The sequence below is a fragment of the Tenrec ecaudatus genome, chromosome 10, assembly GCF_050624435.1.
Source record: "Tenrec ecaudatus isolate mTenEca1 chromosome 10, mTenEca1.hap1, whole genome shotgun sequence".
NCBI lineage: Eukaryota > Metazoa > Chordata > Mammalia > Afrosoricida > Tenrecidae > Tenrec > Tenrec ecaudatus.
The window spans coordinates 79,901,112-79,928,918 of record NC_134539.1 but is presented as its reverse complement, the minus strand read 5'-3'; the positions used below and the strand labels follow the sequence as shown (position 1 = coordinate 79,928,918).

At 55.2% G+C, this 27,807-nt stretch overlaps 1 protein-coding gene across 2 annotated transcripts in view; it reads left to right on the top strand.

Annotated features, from left to right (window-relative positions):
- Positions 1–27,807, top strand: part of RALGPS1 (Ral GEF with PH domain and SH3 binding motif 1) — a 362,265-nt gene that overhangs the window by 319,216 nt on the left and 15,242 nt on the right. The window contains exons 12-14 of one of the 2 annotated variants that reach the window (XM_075560766.1): positions 16,030–16,156; positions 17,296–17,450; positions 19,622–19,673. In XM_075560766.1, the coding sequence (XP_075416881.1) occupies positions 16,030–16,156; positions 17,296–17,450; positions 19,622–19,673 (334 nt within the window). The remainder of the gene's footprint in view (positions 1–16,029; positions 16,157–17,295; positions 17,451–19,621; positions 19,674–27,807) is intronic. The other variant, XM_075560767.1, reaches the window with a different exon arrangement.

Below are 27,807 nucleotides of genomic sequence, written 5' to 3'. Positions count from 1 at the left end.
GGTATCCATCTCCCAGTGCCCTGCTTTCCTGCCTGACTCCATTACTGATTCCATTACTTCAGGCCCGAACCAGACTCACTGCCCTGTCCTTGCATGTTAGAGCCATTGAGGCAAGAAGAGGTGGCAGAGTGAGGGGTCACAGCCTTGGAAGGGTGTTAGTACCACTCTCTAGTGGTTCTCTCCATCCACAGCCCAATTGCAGGGCTCGTTTGTGTCTCAAAGCAGCAGAAGTGGATGACTGTGGAGAGCGCCTCACACCACAGCCTTTACCAGGCCTGGAATGGTCTTCCCCTCATATTTCTTGGCTCAGCACTTTCCCATCCTTTTCAACTCAGAGAGACCTGTATTTCTGTTGTTTATAAGACCACAGTTTGTGATGATTCTTTTTGTCTGTTTCTGGTGCCTGTCTCATTCCTCATCGAATCTCCTGTGCTTGGTATGATGTGGGGCCCTTTGTAGATGCTCAGTCCTCATAGGGTAATGGAAAGTTGGATAGATGGACAGACAGCCAGGCTGAGGCTGCAGGCCAGCTTCGGGCCAAAGGTATCCCTTCAGTGCACACCAACCTGGAGCACCAGTATCAGCTGCCGTGTCTGGCTCATGGCGATTCCATATGTGTCCAAGGCCAACCATTCTCCATGGTGTTTCCAGTGGCTGACTTGGAGGGAGTATACTGCCAGGCTTTTCTCATAGGGTGCCTCTGGGTGGACTGAAAGCGCCAGCGGCACCCAGAGCCCATTGCGAGGGAAATCGTGCTGCTGTAGCCCAGCCCCGAGTCTCAGAGAAGCCCCTCTTCCTTGTTCCCCACCGCCACTAGTGCGTCAGTCCAGGCCCTTCATCCACACTGGCCACTCAAGGAGCCGGGCTGCAGAGACGACAGGCTGCCCAGCTCCGGGGGTGGCAGTGGGGGTGGCAGTGTCCATCTATTCCTCTCCTGGCATCTCTCAGACCCAGATGGTTCCCTTTCTTTATCAGCACACACTGGCTACCTCCTCCCCAAGGAGCAACCAGGCCCCCACCCCTGCCTGTCCCCAGTCCAGGTCTGTACCACCAGCCCTTCCGCTGCTGCTGTTGGGGAAGAATCCAGAGGGTCATAGACCAGGAGCTGAGCTCAGAAAACAAAGACTTCTCAGTGGTTGGGGTCGGGAGGTAGTTGAAGAGCTGGGCTGCTTTTTCTGGCCTCTCTTGATCCCTGCCCATGATGGAAGCCAGGAGGGAGCCCCCAGCCACTGACCCAGCTGGTTCAAGCCCCAGTCAAACTCACCTTCCCTTCCACCCGCCATCACCATCACCTGACTGGTTCTGTGGTTTGTCAGCCTCCTGAGATCTGAGACCTGAAGTTAACTTGCCCAGCCTCAGGCAGACATGGCCTTGTGGCCATCAGTCCCCGCGGGCTCACAAGAAGAGACTCACGAAAGGAAGCACAGAAGAACGGCGAGGCACCCGCACCTCTAGGCTGAAGGACATGGAGTGATGGTGGTGTTACTGACCTCAGCGATTACCAAGTTGCAGGGGAGGGTCTGCTGGACAAAGCCGGGGCTGTGGAATAACAGCTACTGTCATAGATGCAGGGGTGAAACTAGGGGGCAGGGAAAGAATGCCCTGATCTTTCTCCTCCATCCCTCCACTGGCCTCCAGAACTTTACAATGGCCAAACCCAACTGGGAACCAGATGTCCAGGGAGCCAAGAGATGTATTTCAGGGATTAGCCTCTCCATGGTCCTGAGCAGAACAGGGAATGTGCCTGGGTGAGAAAGAAAGGAATGCCCAGCCAGCCCCCCAGATCTCAGTTTTTCCAGTTACAAAGTGGAAGTAATAATAACTTCTTTAGAGGGTTTTGTGAGGACTTAATGGGATGGTCGTGTAGAATACTTAGCACGGTGCCGGACCAGAACACACTCGTTGTCTAGTGCTGCTCTCACAGAAATGTTCAGACCCTGAGCGGTGGCTTTAACTAACAGATGGCTGTCTTCTCACTATGAGGAGGCGGGAAGTCTCCGTTTGGGGCACTGGCGCTAGGGGCTGACTTTCTATCTCTGTCAGCTCGGGAAGAAGGTCCGTATCTCTTCTGGAATTCCGTTCCAGGGCGATCCTTCTGTGACTTGGCACTTTTCCTTCTCCTCCAGCCCTGTGCTTCCCAACTTAAGTTCCATCTCTTTTATATCTCAAAAGAGATTGATTCAGGACACACCCTCCACTATCCTGCCCTGTTAACATAGCAGTGATAACCCATTCCCAAAGGGGATCATAATGACAGGTCTGGAGGTTAGGCCTTGCAATGCACATTTGGGGGGGATACAAGTCAGTCCATGCCACTCACCAAGGGTTACTTTATTACAGTGTATTACTGTGAGTATTTTGGTTCTGCCTCGGTCACGGAATCAGCTTCAGGTTGTCACTCACCTTCACTCCCCAGCACAGGCCCCCGGGACACCTCCATGGCCATGTGGCTGTTTTCAGCTCAATGCAGAGTCAAGCCATGGCGGCAGACACTGATGGCCTGCAACACCTAAGACTGACTAGCTGGCCTGCTGCAGAGTCAGCCTTCCCGTCCAGAGCACTTAGCGCTGCGGTAGCTGGACCACTCTCGGTGTGCTGATTTGTTCTCTGTCTGCCTTCCCCACCAGGCTGAGAGCTATCTGAAGTAAAGATCAGATGTGGCACTCCAAGGCTGGCACGTGGGCACACTCAATGAAGACCCATGGTCAGCCACCCTTGCCCTTCAATTCTGGCCCCCTGCACTGGGCCCCGTGGATACCTGCTCATTGGCAGCCTGGGCCAGCTGCTAATGTGGCACTCCCTTCCCAGGGAAGTGCTGATGCCTGCAGTTTTGCTCCGTGGAGCAAGCCCCAGCTCATGAGAGTGTTTTCCACAGCTTTCCAGTCCTTGCTTTCAGCCCTGGGAAGCAGGATGTTCAGGTTTTCATTGCTCACCAGAGGGGCTGGGGGTCTGCAAGGCTTCCCACTTGCATCCCACTTGCGCCTCAGATGACTGAGAGGTGGTGGGTGCTGCTGCCACACAAGACGTCTTGTGGAGGGTGGGAGCAGAAGGGCAGCTCCAGGGAGCCCTCCCCCAGGCCTGGCAATTAGACTGAGCTGCGTGGCAAGAGCCCGCCCAGACACAGGGACAGGAATGTGCTGCTTTCAGTCCCAGGAATGGAAGGAACGCAGCTTCCCTCAGTTCCTCGGAGAGAAGGGGTGGGGGTGGGGGGACTAAGCTACAGTCCTGGGCTCTCTTTCCAGCAGTCAACAGTCACCCCTACACCTGCCAGGGAAGGATCCCCAAGATGCATTCATTTGTTCACTCAAGACATACCAGCCAAGGGGCCACTAGGGGCTAAACACTTGCTCTGAGCAACACTTGTTCTTTGGAGGACAAGATGAAGACCGTGCGGTCACAGAGCTGGTGTTTCCGTGAGGACCCAGGCAGCACAAACACAGTGAGCAAGGAGCAGCTCGTTGAGAGACAGGCAGGGAGGCCAGTGTGAGCAGAAGCAAGGTGTCCAGGTGCCCTCCCTAGCTGGTGGAGCTCAGGAGACTGGAAACCTGCGTTCTAGCATCCACGCCGGCCTCCGTCCTGGGTCTCCCTGGGCCCTTGTTTAATATCCAAGGTACCTGAGCCCCAACGAGAGCGGCCCCGACTCCCCCACCCGCAGCCGGCCAGGGATGCCTATGCCGCAGTCCCACGTCAACAAGTAGACTGTGAGAAAGGAAACCGAGAAAGCTTCTCAGTTTCTGGGTCGTCGGAGGAAAGAGGGCCAAGAAGGCCACGTTTTCAGTTTTCCCCCTGTATGTAATGTTTCCTTTATAGAAATGCACTCGTATTTTCCTGGAGAGCAAAATCATAAAGCACGCTAACCCTCAGTGAGGGCAAGCAATGCTTGTGTGCGCCTTGGAACCAGCGGACGTTTGCTGGTCCCACCTCCGCGTGCCTTTGCCCACTGCCAGGTTCCCTTTGCAGATCCCTGGCAGCAAAGCAGACCCATGGAAACTCTCAGCCTGGCCTTGGGCTTCTGTAGTCAGCCGTCGGGCCTGTTCTCTGGGCCTTCCTTTGTGTTACTACTCAGTGGCTGAAATCCCAAGCTCTCGACTCAGGCAGATGAAGTTCAAAGCCTGGCCCTCACATTTCTTAGCTGTGGAATCCTGGACAATTGAACCTCAGTTTTCATATTGGTGAAATGGGAACAGGGCTTACCTCCCAAGGCTGAGATTGTGCCTGGCACACCTGTAGCACACCCTGACGTTAGCTGTTTGCCCTCCCAGCTGAGCTTGCGTGCTGTCCAAATGGAGGGTGGTACGAGGCTGCCAGGAGTGCACTGGGGAAGGAGCCAGCTGCTCCAGGTGGAGCACTCCCCAGCTGTGTCCGTGGATACTGCCTTGGGACAGGTCAGCTCCCAATGCCGGGCACAGGACAGCACTGCACTCGAGGACTGTGCACGTCAGGATGGCGGCAGCACCTCACTGGGGTGCCCTGTCTCTGCTGCACCGCAGCCAAGACCCCAACAGGAAAGCCTCCAAGGTGGGGCCTGGAGTCATGGGGTGGCACATTCAGCTGCGGCTGAACACAAGTGTGTTGCCTGTCCCTGTGGTCTTCTGGGCTTCCTCACAGTACGGTGGACCAGGATGGTCCCAGTCTTCATACCTAGCGGCTGCTTTCCCCAGAACGAGCGCCTGAGAAAGTAAGGTAGGCGCTGCATGGCTCCTCTCTGCCCTGGCCACGAAATCATTGCAGTGTCGTTTCTGCCCCACTCTCATCAGTCACAGGTCCCTGAGCCAGGACCCCGGGAGAGGAGACATGGACCCTACCACTCCAGGGGAGCAATGCCAGCAGATTGTGGCCATGTTTTCAAACTACCACCCCAGCTGTTACACATGAGGGAAACAGGCTCGGACAGTGAAACGCCAACGATGGCAGGTGGTAGCAGCAAACGGGTGCTAAGTACTGACTGTCAGCCAGGCACTTTTCTCTGCGCACCCTGGATTCTCTTAGCAAACCTTACCGTGGCCCTGTGAGCGGCCCTCGGTGTGAAACCCATCATCCAGCCAGACATGGTCTGTCCCAGCATCAATGGACCAAAGAAGTTCTGGACCCAGGACTCTACACAGAGGAAAAGCTGCCTGCCCCAGGTGTCTGTGCTGTTGCATGTGGACAGCATATGAGCCAAGCGTAATGCACATTGAGGGCCCCAAAGCAACTGAGCCCTTGTGAAGAGTAGATACTGGCTCTGCCCCTGAATGACAACCTGGAAGAATAGGGACTCTACGCCTGATTTGACGTGGAATCTCCTCCTCTCGCCCAATCATTGGTCCTTCAGGCCTCACTGCCGTGGCAGAAGGCTAGGGGGCACTTGGCCTTTCTATGGCTATTAGCCTGTCTCCCCCTCCCTTGACCTGCTGACCCAGGCCTTAGGGAGAGGTCAGGGGGAGATAAGCTTAGCAAGGCTGCTGCTAAGGCCCCTAAGATGCAGTCAGCACCGTTGATGCCACCTCTCCTCAAGAGATCCCGTAGGTTCCTTGCCCCTGGCAGAGGTAAATTCATTCTGGGGCCACTGGAAACCCCATCACCAGCTTCTTGCTGCATGGGCCCTCTCAAACCCTATGGCCCAGGGCCCACAACAGCCCCTCACACCAGCTCTTCTCACGTGGGCCACCTGGGTCCACAAGAGGCATAACAGACCTGAGGGCATGCAGCTCCACGCGAGGGCCTCCGTTGTCCTCCAGATGGGGCCTCGTAAACCTTGGCTTGTCCCTTGCATCTCCCAGCTTCTGGGGGCACAGTGAAAGCTCCCAAGTGGTCCGTGGAAGCCGCCTTCAATATACTGAAGAAGGAGGCATGCCACGAACACGGCGGGTGTTCACGGATTTCCACCTGCTGCTTGCTCCGGACACTGCTCCCCTTCCTTGCCTTTTCCTATTCTCAGAGGGTCAGGAGGGCCCTGAGCAGGGCTGCTGAGCTGGGAAACGAGTTGTTGAGCGCTCACTCTACAGCAGTGGTGCCTCCTTTTTTTCCTTGCAGTCGCCCATCTTAGTAGCCTGTTAACTCACAGTCGATCCAGGTCCTTGGACTCACACCTTGTTGTGCGTGGCTCTGCTGCCCTGCTGCGGCAGCCCCATGAGCCCGGTGAGCTTCCGGAAAGGCCTTCCCTCGCTCTGTGTTTCCCGTGCCTGCAAGTTGGGGCCTTTTGGCTCCAAGGAGAAAGCATCTCAACGTCACCACAGTCCAAGGGTGGCTGGATGCCGTTTTTCAATCAGGGATATGTGAGCCAGAGCTTGGCTCACGGGGAGAACCGTGCTTGCTTCGTGTATGTGACACCAAGAATGTGTGTGAGTGGGAAAGTGACCGGCTCCCAGGCTCCACCAGGAAGCCTGGCCAGAAGAGGTTTTCAACACAAACAGACTTTCTGTGCAGAGGGCCCCAGCACCTTGGAGAGCCGCAGGGCCCTGGCTGACCGAGTGTCTGGGAAGCAGACTTGAAGCGTGTGAAGGAGAGAAACCCGAGAGACACTGAAGCCCTTTCCAGTTGGGTAGAGGTGATACCTTGTGAAGCTGATGTGCTGTGTGGGAACCTCCAAGAGCTCCAGGCGGTGGCAGATGTCAGACCTCTCTTTCTAGGGAGGAAATGGGGGTTCGAAAGGGAAGGAGGCTGGACTAGAACCCAAGTCTCATGGCTCCCAGTTGAATTGAGGCATTTCTCGGTGCCAAAGCTGCCCTCTGTCCACTTGTGATGTGCGAGACTTGGACAGCAGCAGCAGGACTGGCCCGGCAGCTTCAGTGCTGATCCCCAGGCAAGGCCCTCGAGTGCCCTCCGCGAATGGTGGCCCATCCAAGCAGAATTGTCCCGAGCCTTTGCTGCCTCCATGCTCCCTGGCTGCTTTAGCGCCTGGCCATCACTCAGCACGTCTGTCCCGCCCAGCATGGAGCTTTGAGTCTTGGCCACATCTAATGACTGCAAAACTGCAGCTGATTCTTGTAGGGTACACACCTGAGCCCATCAGCACCCCTTCCTGAAAGCTCTGTGCACCTTCCCTCACTAAACTCGGCACCCCGCTACTCATCTTTCACGTCCCCCGCTCTTGGCTCCAGCCAGCCTTCCAGTTTCTTTGGTAAGGTCTGCTCTTCATCATCCCTGCTTCTGCACACGCTGCTCCCTCTACACACATCGCAGCTTCTAGCCGTAGCTATTACCCCAGTCTGAGGCCAAAAGGCCTCCCTCACCCTTCCCGTGGGCCTGCAAACGTTCCCTGTGCTCCCAGACCCACGGCTCATCAGCTGCTCACCGAGGCAAGAGCCTTACCTTGTTTATCTTAGCCACCACGCCACGGGACAGTTAGAGTGACAGCAGTGTGATCGGGAGCTGTAGATGAGCATTTAGTACAGTTTCTGGAACATCATAGATGCTCAAAAAACGTGAGCTGTCACCAGTCGTCTTCATCATCATCATCATCATCATCATCATCATCTCTGTTGTTACCATAGTTACGACTATCACCATGGATATTATTACTAGTCTGTCAAAGCATGCATTTCTCCCGGGTGTGACGATCAGGCTCTCTGTCCCCACGGGTCAGACTGTAAAGTGCAGGATGTCAGGAACACCTTTCTAACTCAGGGTTGGATCTTTAGCACCCAAACTTGGGGCTTAGTAAACATTTATGGCCCGCAGGAAGGCGGGGTGCTATTTCTTCAATTCCCCAGGGAGGTGCAAGGTCAGGGTCACTACCCCCATTTGGCAGATGAAGAAACTCCCTTCGAGTTGCATGAGGTCACATGTCCTGCAGGTGACAGACACAGTGTGAGCTCAGGCCTGTCTCCCTCCTGATCCTGAGTCCTCCCTCTCACCATCCATCAGCCGTAGTGCTGCCCACTCCAGGGCAGTCAACAAAAGGTCCTGTGCTCGCTTCTCATCAGCGAGTGTTCTATTGGGCAGCGTGTTGCTTCCTTGAAAGAAATGTAATGAAAAACAGATTTTTTTTCAATATGATATCTTGTTCCCCTCAGAGCCTGTCACTTCTCACATGTTCCAATAAAACTGCTAGAGAAACAGTCGTTTCAAGAGCTTTAAAGATTATTCATGGAAAAATTATGCGGAGGAAAAATAGAGCAATCCTCTGAGATAGTCAGGCTGTGTGGTCAGTTTTTCCAGATGTGTGTGCCATATCGGGCCGGGCAGCGGGGACTGCATGCTTGCTGAGCAGGGCCAGAGCTCCGGCTTATTATCACCACCCCGCCCCTGCCCCTGCCCCTGCCCCTGCCCCTGCCCCTGCCCCGAAGACATGGAGAAATAAACTTGCCAGGCCCTCTGATCAGAAGACACATGTACCCAGTGCTGTCCCGTGGAGGCCACCCTAGGCTTGGCTAGGCAGGAATACAGGCCCTTCTGTCAGCAAAGGGTGTCACTTCCTGGCAGAGAGGCCAACCCTTCTCCCCCCCTTCCTGGGTCCCAGCTGAATGAAAATTCTTCAGTTTCTGCCTCAGACTCGGGCTGTTGGTCAACAATGCAGGGGATGGGAGGGACTTCGGCCTGCGGCAGAGAGCAAGCAGCAGCTGCTTTGAAGCTGGGTCCAGGGAGATGGCGGGCTCTTCTCCTCAAAGCCTCCACCCTTCCCCACTGATGGATGGCCGTCTGAAGCCAGGCTTGCAGAGGAGAGAGAGCCGTCCTGGAGGGAGAATCAAGAGTTGAATGGAAGAGGCCAAGTGTCGAGGGCAATCCAGAGGGGTTGGGAGAGACTGACGGAGGATGGGAATCTGAGTTCAGAGGCAGAAACGACCTGGAGACAGGGTGGGAAGTGCTTCCAATCATGAGTGAGCAGCAAGGGCCTGGAGGAAATTACCAGAAGACCCTCAGAGCATCCACGTCTTACCTGCAGGGTCCAGATTAAGATCGCAGATCCAGTCTTTCTTCCAGCATGAGTGTGGCGTTTAGTCACCACACCTCCCTTGAATAATGCAAGTCCCTGTTTATTCACACAGCGGTGTGCATCTCCTTCATCATCTCTGCCCCAGGACTAGCAACTCCGTTTTATCCATCACAGACCACCTGGGAGAAGTGCTTCCTGCGAATGCAGTCCCCTCCAGTGTGGCCACTGTCTCTCTTCCTCACGTTGTCCCCAGTGACTGACCTTGAGCATCTGCTTTCTCTCATGCCAGCCCCACCCCTGCCACCTCCTGGATTGTGGTGTGTACCTGGGTTCAAGTGCTGGTGTCACCATTTAGTGGACATGTGAACTCGGACTTTCCCATCTGTCAGCTGGGGCTACTAAGAGTGTTCAACCCACAGACTGCGCGGTACAGGCACAAAGCACAGGGCTGAGGCTGGGTAGCCTGGAGCCATCACAGCCCCCCGGGACTGTTACTGCTACAGGACCAGGGAGTCTGGAGTTCCAATTCAAACCCCATGGGGAGGAGCAGTGCAGTTTGACCACTAGAAAAACATTTTCCTAAGCCGGGGGAGCCAGAGTGACTCAGGCAGTGAAGTTTTTAACCCCTAGGACATAACTGCTGATAAACAAGGCAGAGGCCGCCCTCTCCATGGGCTCCTTTATTGAGCAAGAAGGACAAAAGGAAATCGAAGCAGGCTGGTTTTCATTCTCCTCTGTGGCTCTTGGAGCAAAGACAGTTCCTCCAGGACAGAGGTTTAGTGCCTGCCTCTGGTCCTGCTTTCTGAGCTCGTCAACAGAGGTGCACAGGAGACTCGCCTGGATAGCTTTTTCAAAGTCCAGACCGACCACAGGCCAACCAGACCAGACCCTCCCATGAAACTGGTTTTAAGAAAGCACCGCAGAAGAGCCCAGTGCATCTCCTGACCCTACTTGGCCTTCCAGCGTGGTGCCACACACCAAACTGAGATGCAGTTCCGTTACTTTGACACACACCTCAAAGACTTTTCATGGGACCACTCCCAGGTCCAGGAGGTTGAGGCCAAGAACCTTTCCTTCCGGGTCTCACTCTGACTCCATTACTAGGTCTGTCAGAGAGCCCTTGCTCTTGAGACGCCGTTTGAAGGCTGGACTCACCACTTCGGCAAACCCCTCTCCCCTGCAGGCCCTCAGCAGGCAGTGTAGTGCCGGTGGGTCTTTTTAAGGTTCTTTGGGCCGCAAACAACAGAGGGAGACCCTGGCTGGCTCATACAACTCAGGCACGGCAGGGAGACACTGTGCTTCAGGGACAACTGGCTCTTTGGCCTTGCTGTGGGAGGCCGTTTCTTCTCCACTCACCAGAGACAGCTCTTCTCTACAGGCAGGAAAGCGTGGCCACCGCAGTGTCTGCATTTTATTTCTTACCAACCCCAAAGAGGCTGATTTTCAAGGCTGAAAATCCTGGGGAAAGTTCCACTCCTAGACTAATCAGCTGGGTGAGGGGGCCGTTGGACTGGAACAGGCTCCCCCGTAGGTCTACCAACCGGAGGACTGGTGCCTGGGAAAAGGCGCCAGGTGTCCACTCCCATGTGCGCATAAGTCGGGGGAGCCCTATGGTTTACTGCTCATGCACTGGACTGCTAACAGCAAGGTCAGCAGATTGAAACCATCGGCCGCTCTGTAGGAGAAAGAAGAAACTTTCTATTCCCATAAAAGAGTTACAGTCTTGAAATGCCCACAGGGGCAGTTCTACTCACTGTGAGTTTGGAATCGACTCCGTGACAGTGAGGGGTTTTGGGGTTTGTTTTGCAGAGCTGGAAACAACTTTCATCTTTAGCCCTTGGGTGAATGCGGGTAACAACTTCAGAGGGGTGCTGTGCATGAAGGCACTGTGGGATCGCCTGGAAGAAAGTTTAGGATAGAGCTACTTAGAAAGAAACGGGCAAGAGTGCCGGGAAGCTCACAGCACCTCAGGACGCGGGACCACGGGCGTGCTTACCAACCTTGGACTGCAAGAGTACAGGACACAGTGGGCACCAAACCCCACAGCCATAGAAGACTCGCGGGGACTGTTGCCCACAGTTGTGACTGCGCAGGGTGAGAACTGGAGGGAGCAGTGTCCGCTGCTCACCCGCCTCTCCTCCGCCAGGGCCTCAGTGACTGAGCCCGATGAGAGGCCCCAGCAGCAGGCTTAGGCGCCGTGGTGCAGCCCCCGAGTCCATGGCCCCAGGCAGTGGTGGCTCCGTGGCCGAGGTATTGCCCCCCAGTGGGAGACCCAGGATTGTTTCCCAGCTGGCTTGCTACTGTGATGCTAACCAGGTTCCTGCAGTAGTACCAGGTCACAATTCACCAGCATGATTGACCTCTGAGAATCCGACTGAAAACCCTGGCGAACACGGTGGTCTGATGGTCCTTGGCGCATCATGGGGATCACACAGGATTAACTAGACCCAGGGTCGTCCCCTGGGGCTTAGGGTCACCGCCAGTCAGGGCCAGCGCGGTGTCAGATAACCCCAGCGATCCTTTTCAATAATGAAATAGTTAATACCTGGAGAAAAGGGCAGGGAAATGGGTCACAGTTGCCCGTGTCCCCACCAGCAGGTTTCATAGAGGTTACCATTTTGCCAGGTTTTGCATCATGTTTTGGTTTAAGCAGAGGATATGAAGTGAGCCCGGTGGCAAACTGGTGAGAACACTCAGCCGCTAACTAAGATGTGGGCCATGGGACGGACGGCCAGCCCTCCGCCGCCTCGAGGAGAGAGCTCTGCTTCCCCAAGGACGTCTAGCTGCAGCCGCCCTCGGGGAGCTCTGTTCCAGCTGGGCTGCAGTGAGTTAGAATCTACTCCACGGCACTGGGTTTGCTTCAGAGCCAACATCACTTGCACCCCCTTCCTCTCTCGAGTCTGTCCCCTTTCCCTTTCCTCTGCAGTCACCCGCACTGTCCTCTTACTGTCACCTGCCGTTCCTGCGTGGCGTCTGTATTACACCACATACGAGTGGGCTTGAAACATTTCTTGGAGAATTCTGTTATCTTTCCACCCTCCCACAAGCGTGTTGAAAGCTCCCTTGCATAAACGTATGCACTGCTGTTTTGTGTGCTTTAAACATTTATATACAGAGCATCATGACAAATACCCTTTTGTACCTTGCGATGCTCATTTAATGTCTGTTTTAGGATTTATCTATATTGAAACTTACAGATCCAGATTCTACGGGCGTTTTCCCGTCCTGTAGAATTTGCTGAATGAATGAGCCACCGCTTACCTATCCGCTCCCCTGCACGCACATCCCGGTGCAGGGGTGGCTTCCTAGTAGGGACCTAGAATTACGGTCACCGTAACCATCGCCTTTCCTCACTGTTGCCTGTGGCTTCCCAACTGGAGTTCCTGCTCCTCCACCTCCCAGCTGCGCCTGGTGGGCCAGTGCTCACCCGCTGGACTGTGAGCCACATGATTGGCAGCTTGAAACCACCCGCCGCTCTGGGAGAGACAGGGCTCTCTACTCCCATAAACAGTTAGTCTTGGAACCCCGGGGTGTCTCTGAGCAGCCTGGGCGCCCGGGCAGCGAGTTGGTTTGGGGAGCCAGCCTAGCCAGCCCTTAATGATACAGGGAAATTAGGCGTGTTTCCTTACATTTGTCGATCATTTGGGTTTCCCCTTCTGTTCACCTCCTTTACCCATTTTCTCTGTGTGGTTGTCTCTTTCTGACTGCTTTTAGAGTGTTGCAGAGACCCAAACCCTTGCCTTTGTTTGGTACCTGGGTGTTAGTCTGTCAGATCAGATCGGCTCCCTTTTGTCCTTTTCTACTGGGTGCTTTTTGGCTCTTGAGTCCAAGGTCACACAGAGAGCCTCCCAAGTTTTCTTTCCCAAGACGCTTGCATTTCTCCTTCCACATTTGTGATATTAACCCTCCACCTGTGTACTGTGAAGCAGGGCTTTTATTTTATTTTTTCCACATAGAACCCAACGGTCCTAAGTTCATTTGTTGAAAAAACCTTCATTTCCTCCATTGGTTTTGTAATGCCACAACCAATACAAAGCCAGCTCTGGACTCTCTCTTCTGACTCATTGATCTGTTTTCCTATCCCTGCCCCGGCCTGAAACTGGTTGGAATGCTATTGCTGTGTGTTTGGGGATGGAGATATGGTGGGGCAAAATCATATAACTATACTCATATTTGCCTTGGCTATTTGGGCCTTTCCCTTTCCCGTGAGCATTTTCAGGTCAGCTTGAATGGCCAGACCAGGCCGAGCCATAAGCACCCTGCACGGTGGTTTCAAGCAGGGAAATGGCATGGCCAGCTCGCGAGCTTTGTATTTTCTGAGTCACTCATGAAGTCATCCAGGGCTGGGCTGGAGAGTTATCAGACTGCAGGTGGGAACAGGTAAAGCCTGGAGGTTCGGTCCAGGTGACGATGAGAGAGGTGGGCACGGGGAGGGATCCTTGGTGGCTGTTGACAGTGAGTAAAGAAGGGGGGAAAGTAACATCATCACTTGGGAGAAGCCAAGGACATCCCCCACAGCCCAGGACAGGCTTTTATTAATGACCAGCCATGTCACCCGCCAAGGGCACCCTCACAGGAGGAAGGGGCCCCAGCTTCTTCCTTGCCTGTGTTGAGTTTGAGGGACCTGAGGGAAGTTCAAGGAGCCCAGTGGCACCATCCATTGGGTGCTGAGGTGCTGGGCTGCTAACTGCAAGGTCGATGCTTTTAAGCCCACAGGCCACTCTGCAAGAGAAAGGTGAGACTGGCTGCCTGTTAAAGATAAATGAAAAAAACCGCTCGAACCCCTTTATCAGGTCATTACGAATCAGAGTTGACTCAGTAGCAGAGGGCTGGGGTTTGGTTTTGAGATAGGGAAGGTCAGGTAAAGGTATGGTGGACATAACGGCCTTGGCAAGAGAAGGCTGCAGGGCAGCATATCTGTTGTGGGGGGGCGGGGGCCAGGGAGGACACAGGGGTAGCCATTGAAGAGGCGCAAGGAGCAGCAGCAAGCATGACCTCCCAGGATCCCAGCCGTTTCGAGAAGGAGCGCCATCATCCGATGCCTAGGACGGTGGGGAGCAGGCCTCTGCGTGCCCCCTGGCCTGGTAAGAAGTGGGTCACTGTGCATGTCTGTGGGTACAGAACCCAGATTTCAGTGGCCTGAAGAGCAAGTGAGAGGGCAGAGTCAGAGCAATATGGACCATAGATCCTCTGACGAAGCTAACTGGCTGGAAGGAAGACTCGGGGCCACAGGACTTTATTTCATAGAAAAAGAGAGGTTAGCATGTTTCTTATAGATTGAAGATGGAGACAGAGGGAGGAGAAAAGGTGGATTCTCAAGATGTGACAGGTGGGGCTAGAGAGGAAGGGGAAGCCTCCACCTCACAAGACTGGCAGTGTAGCCGGCGTCTGGAGGGCTGCAGGTGACAGGAACGAGTTGAAGGCGGGCACCCCTGGCGACCAGCTTTCTTCCGTGGGAAGGCGGGTGCCCACGAGTGAGTGGGGAGCTGACAGACAGAGAGGTTCTGTGGGGGCTAGTTGCTAAGGGGGGCAATGGACAAAGTTGATCGAGGCCTAATGAAGGGATTGGTGTGGTGGGGGAAGGGTGTGGGGGGCTTAAGGGAAATGAAGGAGAAGGCAGTGCGTGCAACTAGTGGGGAATGAGAATTCATCTGGGAATGGGAATCCCTAGATAGAGGTGATGTGAGCTTTCCTGCCTTGTGAGTCTTCAGAATGGCCAAAAGGAAGCTGGATTTGCACAGCTTGAAGGCTGTGGACGTTAGCATGAAGATACGCCAAGCCAACTGACGGCGAGGGGAGCGCCCAGGTCACTTAGGGTTCTATAAGAACTGGTTGTGGAGGCTCTAAAAACTCTGAATGGACCTCATGTTTCATGGACCTCCAGGGGAAGTTCCCAAGCACAGGCTGGCAGAGGCCCTTGGATGTGCTGTGCAGGACGTGGCTGAGCCCATTTCTGATGCCCTGGCCTCTGCCGCTGGCCCAGGAGGCTAGAGTTAGGCTAGCCACAGGGATCACTTCCTGAGGCCTCCCTGCCCAAGGTGCAGAAAGTGACCAGTGGACCAGGGGTGAGAGTCCATGCTCCACTTGACGGGCCTGTGATGTGGCAAGCACGAAGGCTCCTACCTCCGCGCCACTAGCTCCCCGACTGCCATGACGGGTGCAGTGGCGATCAATGATAATCAAATACATATGGGTGCTTTCCACAGACACTTCTTTATCGGCTCTCCCCAGCAACCTGTAGGGTCGTTTCATTATTCCTGCTTCCCAGATAAGGAAACCGAGGCTCGAGGAATGAAATAAGGGCCTTCTTCAAGGCCACTCAACTTGTAGCGGACAGCCCTGGGACCTGAACCCCCACCTTGTCTAACTGCTTTCAGTTTGCAAATTAAATTCCTCTCCAGTGAGCATTCCGTCTCTGGTGAATGAAACGGTGGAACAGCAGTCTATCTATAAGGACACTAATCTGTTTTTAAAATCATTTTATTGGGGCTCATACAACTCGTATCACAATCCATACATACATCAATTGTGTAAAAGTACATTTGTACGTTCATTGCCCTCATCATTCTCAAAACATTTGCTTCCCACTTAAGCCCCTGGCATCAGCTCCTCATTTTTCCCCTCCCTCCCTCCCCATTCCTCCCTCTCTCATGAACCCTTGATAATTTATAAATTATTATTTTGTCACATCTTACACTGTCTGACGTCTCCCTCCACCTCACCCTTCCGGTATCACCACTCTCACCACTGGTCCTCAAGGGATCATCCGAAGAACAGTAATCTTATCATCAAAAGACATACGTGTAAGTTTTAACTCATCACTCCCGAGCAAGGTGGCTTTAGGTAATTCATGCCAGCAAAGGCCAGGCTGTTGGCTCGCACATCTCCACATGTATCTGTGACACTCCCTTCATCTGTGTCAGACAGCAGGGCTGCCTGGTCTGTGGGCGCTGTGTACAAGGGAACACATGGCCTGACAGTCAATTACCTGCTCGGGGAGCACAGATCTAAAGACTCGGGGGCCACAGGACTCATGTAGACCTGGCCTAGTCAGGGTAGCCGGCCCAAGTACTCATCCCACCCCTGAGCCTCCCCAGCCCTGGCCCGGCCTTCACAGAGCTCCCTGCAGCCGTCACTCCACTCACTGTGCTCTGTCCCTGCTTTGTTCACAGGCCCCTCTGCTGGCTCCAGTTCTGCACGGTTCAGTCGGAGGCCCACCTGTCCGGATGCCTCCGTTGCTGGCAGCCTCCCTACGCCCCCGGTCCCGAGACACAGGAAGAGCCACAGCCTGGGCAACAAGTGGGTGACTGAGCAGGTCTTCTCCAAGCGCTTTAGAGCAGGTTGGGCTGAGAGGTGTGGCCTGAAGGAATGCTGGGAAACACTTGCCAGTTGGGTCCTTCCCTGCACCCTCGGCGGGAGTTGCTTGGTATCACTGGCTGGTACTTGCTTGTAAGGCTGGAACAGGCTCAGAGAAGAGCACGCTCCGTGCCATTGACAAGTATCAGTAGCCGACAACAGAGAGATGCCAAGAAGAGGGCAACAAGAGTGGGATTCCAGAAAATTCACCCACGCTCCCTCGTGTGCCTGTGGAGGAACCCAGAGCCCAGTGGACACCAAGTGACTGTCACCAAGGGCAGCATGAAGTGCCTAGTGTCCCGTGGGCTGACAGGCTTCCTGTTTGCTGCAGAAGGCCTGCAGAGCAGTGAACCTGCTGGCCCGCTCATCCTATGGGGCTGACAGCTGGTAGACACGTGTGGGTCCTTGGCATTGCTGGGGTGCAGCCATGCTTGTGTCCCAGGGCCTGGCACACAGGTTCCTGAACAAAGCGATCCCTCCCTCTCTCCCTCCTTCCCGCCTTCGCCCTCCCCACCGTGCCACAAGCCTTGGTCCGGCCCAGGCAGGTCCTGAGCGCTCACAGGCAGGAGGAGAGCAGCCGTTGCCCCCAGCGCTCGCTCTGGGCCAGCCAGGTGCTCTGCTACCGGCCTGTTGGGCAGCCTCTCCTCTGAGGTGGTTGTGCCTAGTGCATGCATCACAAGGTGAGTCCACTGGGGTGCAACAAGGTGAAGAGCTGTACCAGGACGTGTGGGCATTGGAGCAAGGATTTGGACCAGGTGTGTGTGACTCCAGAGCCAGGCCAGCTGACCCAGGGTCATGCTGTCCCTTCTTATGTGGGGAGACCTTACTGTAATGGTCCTGGGAGGCTGGCAGGACAAGTACCACCATCTCCATCTGACAGGTGGGGAAACTGAGGCTCGGGAAGAAAATGACCTGCCCAAGGTCACCGCACATGACAGTGGCCCAGCTAGGGCTTGTTCTGTGGTTCTGGGTGGAGGCCTTGTTCCTGCAGCTGCCCGTCTGCTCGGCCCGCCGGGCAGGCGTGACCGCTGTTCCTCGCTAGATAAGGAGCTTTGCCTTCTCTCTTCCTTTCCGTTTTCCAGTATGATGTGTCAGTTGAGTGTAGTTGAGAGTAAAAGTGCGACATTCCCATCGGAGAAAGCGAGGCACCTACTGGACGACAGCGTCCTAGAGTCCCGCAGCCCCCGCAGGGGCCTTGCCCTCACCTCCTCTGCCGTCACCAACGGACTCTCCCTAGGTAAGCGTCTCTGGCCTGCACGCGAGCCCTGCGTGTGCTGCGTGTCTGTCTCTGTGTCGCTGTGCAATGCCCGGTGGCGCCGTCACTGTGGGGAACCGCCGAGAAAACTCCCTCCAGATGAGCTGAGATGCAGGGACGCCTTCCCCTCCTGGACTGTGGGCTTTGCAGAGAGCCTGGGGGAGGCGGGAGGGAGGAGTTGGTTGTCTGCCTCCTGCTGGTAGCCCCTGAGCGTGCAGGCAGGCGGCAGGCGCAGCAGCCACACACTAGAGGCCCCTTGTCACAAGCTGGCCATTTCTAAAGCCTCTGAGCTGCCCAGGGCACTCCTGACCTTGGGCACCATGAGCCCCAGGACCTGCTGGGCAGAGCAGGGGGCACTGCTTCACGTCAGCAGTTGGATGGGCCAAGATGCCACCAGGCTCTCCCCCGTGATCTTGTCATCATGTCAAGAAGGCAGAACTAGGGAGGATTGTTTTTGTGTCAGTGGAATGGACGTAAACGGTGCTGCTAAGGCTAGGCTGGGAGGAAGGGGAGTGGGGCAGATGCTGCACTGAGCTCCGGTCCAAGCCAGCCTCCCTGTGGTGTCCAGGTCAGCCCAGGGCCACACGGCCCACGCAGTCATGTTGTCAGGCGGCAAGTGCACATCTGTTAGTGTTCCCCTTCAGTGTGCCTGTGCTTTATAGTCTGTGTCTGTGTGTCTGTCTGCCCCCAACGGGAGTCCTCCTGGGGTTGCTGGTGGCTTAGTCAGCTGCCAGCCTGGGAGTTTGATCTGATGAGGCCTGTGGGGCAAAGGGCACATGAGCCTTAGGGACAAGGTAGCGAGCAGGAGTCTCAGGTCTCAAGGCCCTGTCAAATCGGACCAGCCTCCGAGGCTGGGGCAGGATCGCTCCAGGGACACCGGTCTCCTCTCTGGAAGTCTGTGACAAGCAGTCCCTGGAAGAGGCCATCCTGTCTGGATCTGGTCAGGAATGCTTCCCAAGGTTCCTAGGTGTGCCTCGGCAGAAGAGGTCTGGGTTCAGGGAAGTTACGCAGGCTAATTACAGCTTAGCAGGCTTCCTCTCGGAGACCTTCACCTGCTGGTGTGCACTAGGAGTCCTCCCAGCAGACACTGGGGTCTGCAGTGCTCCCACATTCTTTGGCCACTCACCTCTTCTTTTCCCTGGTGCACCCCACAGGCCTGGGGTTCTACAGCACCCACCTTGGGAAATGCAGGCTGAGGTGCAGTCAGCTGTGGAGCAGAGCAGCTGTCTGGCGTCCAGGAAATGTTCTGAGCTGTGCCCAGTCCAGGGCCTGCCCTTCCTGAAGCACACCGAAAACGGGGTCCGGTGCTGCCTGTGTCCAGGCAAGAGATCACGAGATTATGTAGGTCTCCCTTCCTTATCCGTAAGCGCAAATGTTTTCCCCCGATTTGAATCTACACGCCCTGCAGTGCGCTGGCTATGTGTCCACGTGCACTTTTTGGGAACTGAGCTGCTGCTCTGCCCATCCTGCAAGGAGGGCAGGGGCTCAAACTGAGGTGCCAGGGCCCTGCAGCTTCTTTGTTTCCCCTGCCCACTGCACAGCCTTGGTGCCAGCAAGCGACTCAGGGTAGGCGAGCGCATCAAGGAGCCTCCGAGGTGTGAGGGAGAATACGAAGCCTTGGCTTGTTGCCTGCTTTGAGTGGCAAGAGAAAACCTCGACTGCCCTCAACTTGGCGAGCCCCTGGGAAGCCCATAGGGGCAGCCCCACGGGAGGGGGGAGCAGAGCTACAGAGTTTCTGTTCAGTCATGGCCAGCTCCTGGCCCTTGGAGAGAAAGGACCTCATGCTTCCCTCTGTCCTCACCGGAGAGGGCTGCTCCTGAGCCAAAGGGAGGCAGAAGTGGGGTCAGTCAGACCAAGACAGCCTGCAGGCCGGATCCCACTCCACCAGTGGGCAGGCAGCTGCTGCTTCCTGGGATGTGTCCGTGGGCTGGACTGGCTCTCTCATTCTCCGAGAGCAGGGCCAGACAGCAGCAGCGGCAGCAAATGTGCTTGTGTAGGTGCCCCCTCCCTCCAGAGTCAGGGAGCCACTTATCCGGCACATCCGTGTGGGCAGGGGCCCGGGCCTGGGGACAGAGAGGCAAATGGGTCCTGCAAGCAGGGGCAGCCCCTCTCTGCGAGACCTCCCTGCTCATTGACCTGTGTTCCTTTTCCAGGCAGTAGTGAGAGCTCAGAGTTTAGTGAAGAAATGTCTTCAGGGCTGGAAAGGTGAGTGTGGCCTCAGCTCAGCCTCCCTCCCAGGGAGGTACTTAGGGCCCAAGGAAGCTGAAAATAGGTTCCGGCCAGGGACAGGTCTCCCACCACTCCTCTCTGACCCAGCCTCAGCCTCAGCCTCAGGGGAGGGCTGCTTCATGGCTCCTGGCCTTGGCCTGGGTCCGGGGGGAAGGAAGGAAGCATGAGATGGGCCTGGGAATGAGGGGGTCCCAGTCCTCAAACTCTGAGCCTCCCCACCCCTCGTTTTAGCTGTGAGCCTACCCAGCAGCCTGAAACCTCTTCCTTGAGCCAAGCAGCAGGAAGAGGCCTTGGAACACAGACTCAGAAATGGATTCTTGAAACCCAAGCCTGAGAATCCACCTAGTTTTAAGACGGGAACATGGCTCCACCTGGTGGGCTCTGAGAGTGTTGTACTCACATGACCCCAGGCCTTGTGCTATCTGTCCCCCACTTGTGTTTCATGAGTGCCCATCCTCAGAGGCACTGGTGATAGGAAAGGGGTCACAGCTGCCACGTACCCTGGTGGATCCTCGCCAAGAAGCAAGTTCCCTGTGGAGCCTGTCTTCCTCATGCTCAGGAATTCACCCATCACGTAGGCACGTGCTGGTGGTGCTGGCCCTGTGCCTGGCACTGATGGCCCCGACAGTGGTGAGCATCAGTGTGTGACTGCAGGGACACTGGCAGCAGAGCAGCAACCCCAAGTGTCAGAGAAGTAGGTTTGCACCATCCCCAAACCAGCACCCGGGCCCCTGCACTCTGCTCACACACTCACACATAGACTCACACACTGACCGGACATGCGTGTGTGAGTGCACACACGTGTATATGTCCTCTTACATGTGCGTGCTCTCAAGCGTACCCATGCATATATTCCCATGCATGTGTGCACACACACACACATGCTCTTAAACACATACCCACTCATACGTGTGTGCTCAGACATGCGCACACACAACACACACACACACGGATTCCATTTCTGTCCTTCTCAGTCCCTGTAACCATAAAATGACCAAAGTGCATGTAAATCCCCAATGTTTCACATCCTTCCACAGCAGAGGGACCCACTATGCTGACCCCCATATTGGGTGAGCCTCCTCTGTGTGCCAGATGTCGTACGTGCATTGTCTTAAACAGTCACACACAGTAGCTGCTCACTTTCTCATTGTCTCTACGTGGACAGCAAGACTCCGAGAGGCGACATGTTTTGTTCTGCTTTTTCCTTGTATGGAACATGGCAGAGCTGAGGCCAACCTCTTCATCACTTCATCTTCCAGAGAGCAGGCTATGAAGGCTACAGGCACTGGCCCCCAGGCAGGCCTACAGCTGCATCAGGGAGGACTCATTAATTGGTACTCCGTGCCCGGGGAGCTCAAGGCAGCCTTGGAGACTGCCTCTGCTGAGCTCCTGAGCCCCGCAGGCCCGCTGCACTACTTTCTGAGGGGGCAGGTCAAGGTGGAGGGGAGGAAAAGATGCTGAGAGCCCTCAGAGATGCTCATCCGGGCTGAGCCTCTGGGAGGGGCAATCACCCTCCCGTGTCAGGTCTCAGACAAGGAGACTCCACTGAGATCACTGGGGGCACCACAGGGGTAGGGATGTGGACCAGACAGCCACCAGGGTCAGACTCCAGAACCCAAACTGTCCACCCCACTCCCAAATTGGCTTTTCACAGGCCAAGTCAGGAGATTCCTGGGGAGACCTTAAGAAGAGAGGGCTTACAGAGAAGCCACAATCAACGAGGGGCTGTTCACTGGGGAAGGCAGGCACAGTGCCAGCGTATCCTGCCTGTCAACTATACCCGCACCTGTGTGTGTGTTCATTCATTTGCTCATCACTCATTCACTCAGTCAGTAGCTGTTCATGAAGCAACGGCTCCCCTGTTGGTTACTGGGGCTGTAGCAGATAGAGATCCTGCTAAGTACCCAAGACCCAAACTAGAGGACCAAGAAAGGAGGAGGGAATTCTGTGCTCCCTGGAGGTGATGCTGTGCTCAGCTGGAGCACTTCCACTTTCCTCTCTGATTTAGAAGGGAGCGCTTAACTGTCCACCTAGTTGCCTTTGGGATGGGATCTCTACAAAGCCCTGCCTGGTCTCCCGGCAAGCTCCTCTGCCAGCCAGCTGCCCAGCCTGCTCTCCACTGCCCGGGACAGCCCTGCTTCTCATTCCCTCCACACCTAGCTTTGGCCCAACCCCTCATCGCTGTCTGCGATGCCAGTGGACAGTGATGGCTTTTCCTGGCGTTCCTCATGCCTGCCCAGTGGCCCCCACGAGTCTCCATTTCTACCATGCATTAGCCCCTTTTCTTAGTCACCAGAAACAGCCACCCCTCAGGCATGTGAGCCTTCTAGACTTTTCTCTGTGGAAGAGTTGGAGGGGGGCGGATCTTCCTTTATATACAGTTGTTTCCTCGCGCAGCTCACTGGGCTTCATCTTACCACCTGGAGGCTCCTTCATCTCTAACCTTCCCCCACCCAACGCTCTGCTCCACTGGGCCCTCCCCTGGTTTGCTTAGCTCTGGTTGCTCCCACTTGATGAGAGGGGATCGCTCCCCCTCCCCTAGGAGGCTCAGAAGAGAGCCTCCAAAGCACTTAGTAGCAAAGCAGAGCCTCCCTCCAATGCTGCTGGAGTTCCCGACAGCTGCTCCCATGGATGAGTCTAGAACGCAGCTCTCTCTGCACCATTGCACTTGCATGAGTGGACTGAAGCCTTGGAGCCTGAGCCAGGGGTGCAAGAGAGGGCTGGCCCTCACTCAGGAATGATAGTTGAGAGAAGAGGGGGCTGCTGGCTTCTCCTTTCTAGCTGGAGGCCCAATAGGGTGGGGCCAGCACTTTACTGACATCACTGAAGCCTGGAGGGCCACAGCTTCAAGCGATTCGCCTGCCAGCGCCCCAGCTCTGGTGGCCAGCTTGGCCCAGGCCTGAAAGAGGAGCGAAACCAGAAACCAAGATGAAGGGCAGGGAGTCCCCTGGCCAGTGACCCCACTGCCACTATGCAAACCTTCATTGGTTTGAGGGCACATCTTAATCACTAGCTTTGCCACTGTGAGCAGGGCAAGCAAGAGTTTCTATGACCCAGCCAAGGGTGGGATCCTTAGGCCCTGCCTTTTAGCCTTGAAGACTGCCTCTGCTGAGGCTCTGAGCCCAGCAGGCCTGCTGCACTATCTGAGGGGGCAAGTCAAGCAGTGGGGTGGCCACTTCTGCCCACCGCTGCCCTTCCTGTGAGGAACAAAGGAAAGCCCTCCTCTTCTGCGCTTCATCCTCCCATCCGGTCAGCCATCCCGGGTTCTGCAAGGTCACAGTGCCTGCAGGGCTGAGGAGGGGCAAATGCAGGGTGGTAGTTGGAGCCAGGCAGCCTCCCGAACTAGGCAGGTGCTGATCTCCTATTGAGGGTCTTTAAGGAAGCGCTGCCTGAAAGACCTTCTCCTGCTGTCTGGTCTCAGATGAGGGCAGGCTGGTGGTCCTGGGACAGGGCCTTCGAGAAACAAACAGCCAGGGAGCCTCCGGGTGGAGCGGTGTGGACTGACCGACCGACCGACTGCCTGCCTGCTATTGCACTCTCCTCTGTAGCCTGGGGAGCAAGAGCCCCGCAGCACACTCTGCTTCCCTGGAGAGGAGGAGGCCTTCCTCGGGCAGCATCTTAGACTGGTACTTAAGTAGCTAGAAAGTCAGGGCGTGGAGCTTGTGCTAGAATGGACCGCACTCGAACCTCAGCCCTCCGGAAATGACTATGGGGCATCTCTTGCTCAAGAGCACCAGCAAAATGCGGCTGGGGCTCGTGCACGCTCATCTGGAGCACATGGGGAAGGAGCGTTGGCACTGAGGTGAGAGCAGGAATTTAAACACTTTTTTTAAATGACATTTTTTTAAAGGAATCGAAATAGATTATAGAGACGAACATACACGTACATATGAAAATGCATATTATCATCCATCTTGATTGTCTCTTGGGTGTAGGATTCTTGGACAAATTTCCTTTAGTAATTTTTTTTCTAGGATAAATATTTCTTGCTCAGCAAAAAACTTAACCTTTATATTTTTAAAAGAAGCTATAATCAGAAGTGCGTAAGGATTGTTGCGCTGAGGAAGTGACTCAGAAAAGGGTGCCCCGGCGTTCTTGCAAAGCACTCAGGATCACCGCCTTCTCTGGGCTGACGCCGGCAGTTTGTGGAGGAGCTGCTCCGAGAGGGGCCAGGACTGCGACACCAGGGGTGGGAAGACTGGGACCAGACCCCATGGTCAGCAGAACCTGTGTCTGGGGTGGGCTCCTCGGCTCTCTTCCCTTTGAGAGGACTGGGATGCCACAGGGGGCTCACTCACTGTCACCCGGTCGATCCCAGTGCCTCTGCTCCTGTGGTTTCGAAGACTGCAGCCGCCGCCTCCGCAGGAGGAGAAAGCCTCATCTTTCTCTCCTGGAGTAGCTGGTGGTTTTGAACTGCTGACGTTGAGCAACCCACTGTGCCTCCAGGCCTCCCAAAAAGGAGCTAGTTGCAGCTAAAACGTCTGCATTCTGGACACTGCGAACAGTGCTAGGAGGGGCCTACGGTCAGGCCCACTGACTGACTCCCTTGGTGACTTTGGGCACAGCCCTTCTTGTCTCTGAGCCTCAGATTCCTCGGCCCTGCAAAGAGGATGGGAGCAGCTCATAATTGGCCCACAGATGGAGTGGCTACATTCAGGATGTTGTTGACTTTCACTCAATAGGTATCTCTTGCCAGTTCAAAAGGGATCCAGAGGTCCTGGCTGGGTGGACATGAAGAAGAAATTCCCCTGCTGCGGGCACTTCAGTCATCCTAGGAGGCTTAGACTAGGCTGAATGCAAAATTCCTCCCGCCCCTGCTGAGCTCCCGGATGACCGTGAACTGTGGGGAAGACCCCTGACCCCCACAGCTGGTGCAGTAGGATGGTCAGGGGGTGGGTGATGCAGTTTCTGCCCTCTGCAAGGTTTATTGTTGATTTTAGCTGTTGCGGTGTCTGCCCCGACACCTGGCGATCCCATGCTTAAGGACCACTGCTTCATCCTACACCCTCCTGGTGTTCAGTTTCGGATCAGACTGTGGTGATCCACAGGTTGTCATTAGCTGGTTTTCCCAAAGTAGATCATTAGGCTTTTTTTTTTCTTTTGTAGTCTGTCTTAGTCTGAGGCAGGGGTGGGGAGAGCTAAATTCAGTGTCATCGAGTCAATACTACCTATAAGACAGGGTAGAACTGCCCCTGTGGGTTTCTGCAACCGTAAATCTTTTTCGGACCAGGAAACCTTGTCTTCCTCCTGCAGAGCAGCTGGTGGTTTTAAACTACTGGCCATGAGGTTAGCTGCCCAACACATAAGTAACCAGGACACCCCCAAGGCTCCTGCTTAGTCTGAAAGTTCCATTGAAACCCGTCAGCATCACAGCAACATACAAGCCCCATCAACAGATGGCTTAGTCATCCTTGTTAACTGATGGGATGCTCATCCGCAAGCCTTTGGAAGACACCAGGAAGGTAGATTCCTGGCCTCAGAGGAACCCTCACATGCCCGATCGGTGTTTTGCAGAAACTGATCTCCTTCCTTGACAAAAGCATGGGAGAGCCCAGGTTTGCCTGGATACAGGAATGCCCCAGCCCTGGTCTTTCAGGAAAGAGAAGCCAGGCTCTGGAGGAGACCCTTGGAGGGAGAGTGGCTATTTTCAGAGTAGCTCTCAAAGAAGCGCTTCGGCTGCCTCACCCCACCAGTGGCTGAGGCCTGAGGGATCCCCAGGCTCACATGCCTGCCCTCGGTTTCTTTCCCCAGATCCCTCCTGCTACTTTTCACCTGGACTCCACTGCTCAGCCACTTTGAATGGTAGCCCTGCCAGACAATCTGCCTAGCTTCCAATCTGTTTCCCTCTAGGGTGCTCTCATGTGCGACTCCTTTGACTCCCCGCACTGCAGTCTGGCAAGCAAACCCCTCTGAGAAAGAGTGAGCAAAAGCTCCTGGGCCTCTAGGTCCCAGGGCCTGTCAGATGAGGCCTGGCAAACGTGGAGTGGGCCTTGCTTGCTAGCTGCTGTTGACCCGTGGCTAGCTGAGAAATCTCTGCCTCCGAGCCAGGGTCTGGAGAAATGGTCACAACTCTCCTTCCATCTCATACTTGTCCTCTTCTCTGCGCATCTGCTGTATCTTCTTTCCCTGCCAACCAGCTTTCTGGACTTCTCAGTCCACAGGGGAAGGTGGGTACCTCATGGCTCTCAAGTTGATAGGTAACCCATTTCAGTCTCTCACTCTGCCGGGAAAGAAGGTCTGATTGACCTGGCTTGGTTCAGGCAGTGTCTTACCCACTCAGCTGCCAGCAGGATAGGAGGCACAGTGCAAACATTGGCCCTAGTGAGCCCCTCCGAAAAGCAGTGGCCTTTACCAGAGAAGAGTGGGTAACTCCCAGCTGGCACAGGTCCTTCTGAAAGAACTGCTGGCAGCGAGAGCCAAGGGCAGCAAAGACTGAGTCATCGTAGGCAGATGTGTGGGCCCAGCCATGGCCTAATGAGACTGACTTTCCATCAAGGCTTAGTGCTGCAGGTAGACACTGCTCATGAACAGTGTCACTGGGCCCTCCCTCAGGTACACCCTGCACAGGGCTATCTGTGCTCCTGACACAGAAGCATAGATCCCCACTTCTTCCAAGACTCAGATTCCTGACGTCTCAATGTAATCCCCCCCACAAGACTTCTCCCTGCTCCCCTCCCTCATTGGCCAGCAACAGGCATTTAGGGGGTTATTAAATTTGAGCTCCAATCTAATGCACATCTAGGAAATCATCTGGGAAGATGGCCCTTCAGACCCGCCTTGACTCGTCTTGAGTGCGCGACGATGCTTTCCGCCTAAGCAGTGCTCTCGCTGCTCCGCCCCATCAGTACGACGCATTCTTTCTCTCCCTTGCACCGTGACCTTGGGCACAGTTTTCCACATTCCAGAGCCTCAGATTCTTTACAAGTTAGAGATAGTAATGGTACCTACCTCCAGTGTGTGTGACTCAGTGAGGTAGAGAGCAGGTCTTGCTTAGCTTGTTGTCCAGTACCCGTCACCGTCGTCATCTCCACCATCACCATCACATTCTTCATAATCTTGTTCTTCCTTTGGGACTGAACCCCTTGTCACCCAGCAGATCCTGGAAGGCCTCGCCTACCTCCTGCAACTACTCCTGTCCCAAACAGCCCCGAGAGGGGCCGTGAAGTTCCCAGGATAGACTCCGCTCAGTCCCACAAGCTACAGAATGAGACTGTGGGTCTGGAGCGAGAGCCCCACATAAGTCAGATAAATCCAGTGGTTTCTGGAGGTCCCCCGATACCTTGGCTTTTCATTTCCTGACCCTGGACAAAGTTGGGCAGTGACTAGATTGTCTGTCTCCGGTGGTGAAGTGAAAGCACTTCGTTACCATGGGCTGGCAACTGAGAAACGTCAGCTGCTCGTAAGTGCCAGGCAGCAACCACCAGAAAAATGCCCCATCTGGAAAAACAAGGGGCTTGGGGCCTTGAGAGGTGGCCGCACACTCGGGAATAGATGCTCACCTTAGGAATGTTGTGGTCCCCCAGTGTCATAAAAACCAGCAGTCTGTTTAGTGAGCCACAGACACGCCTACAGTTAGTGGGGCCCCTTGAGAGAAGCATGTCCAGGAAGCCGCTGCAAGTAGGGAGCCCAGTCTGCAAGGTCGTTTGCCCGCTAGCTTTCCCCTCACCCTGAAAGGCAGGACCACACGGTGGTGGCTAAGAGCCTGGGCTGTAGAATCAGACAGACCTGGGTTCAAATCCTGGCTTCTGAGGCTTGTGCCTTGGTCAAATAGCTTCACATTGCTGAACCTCAGTTTCCTCCCTATGGGGAAGCTACTGTTGCTTAAACAAAGCTTCAACGAGATAATGAATGCAATGTCCTGGCCCATATGAGCACTCAGGAACTGGCTCCTCCTTGGTCATCTGTGATGCACCCCAGTGGCCCGTGGACAGATGCACTCCTCTGCTGCCGGCCCAGTGCAGTTGCAACACAATGAAAGGCCAGATTGTCAGAAGATACTGATTGAAAGCTATCCATCCATCCACTAATGTCACTTCTACCATCCCACCCCTGTTAAATCCGCAGCATGGCCGTCTCAAAGGGGGGGAAATGAATGGTGGCAGCACAGGTA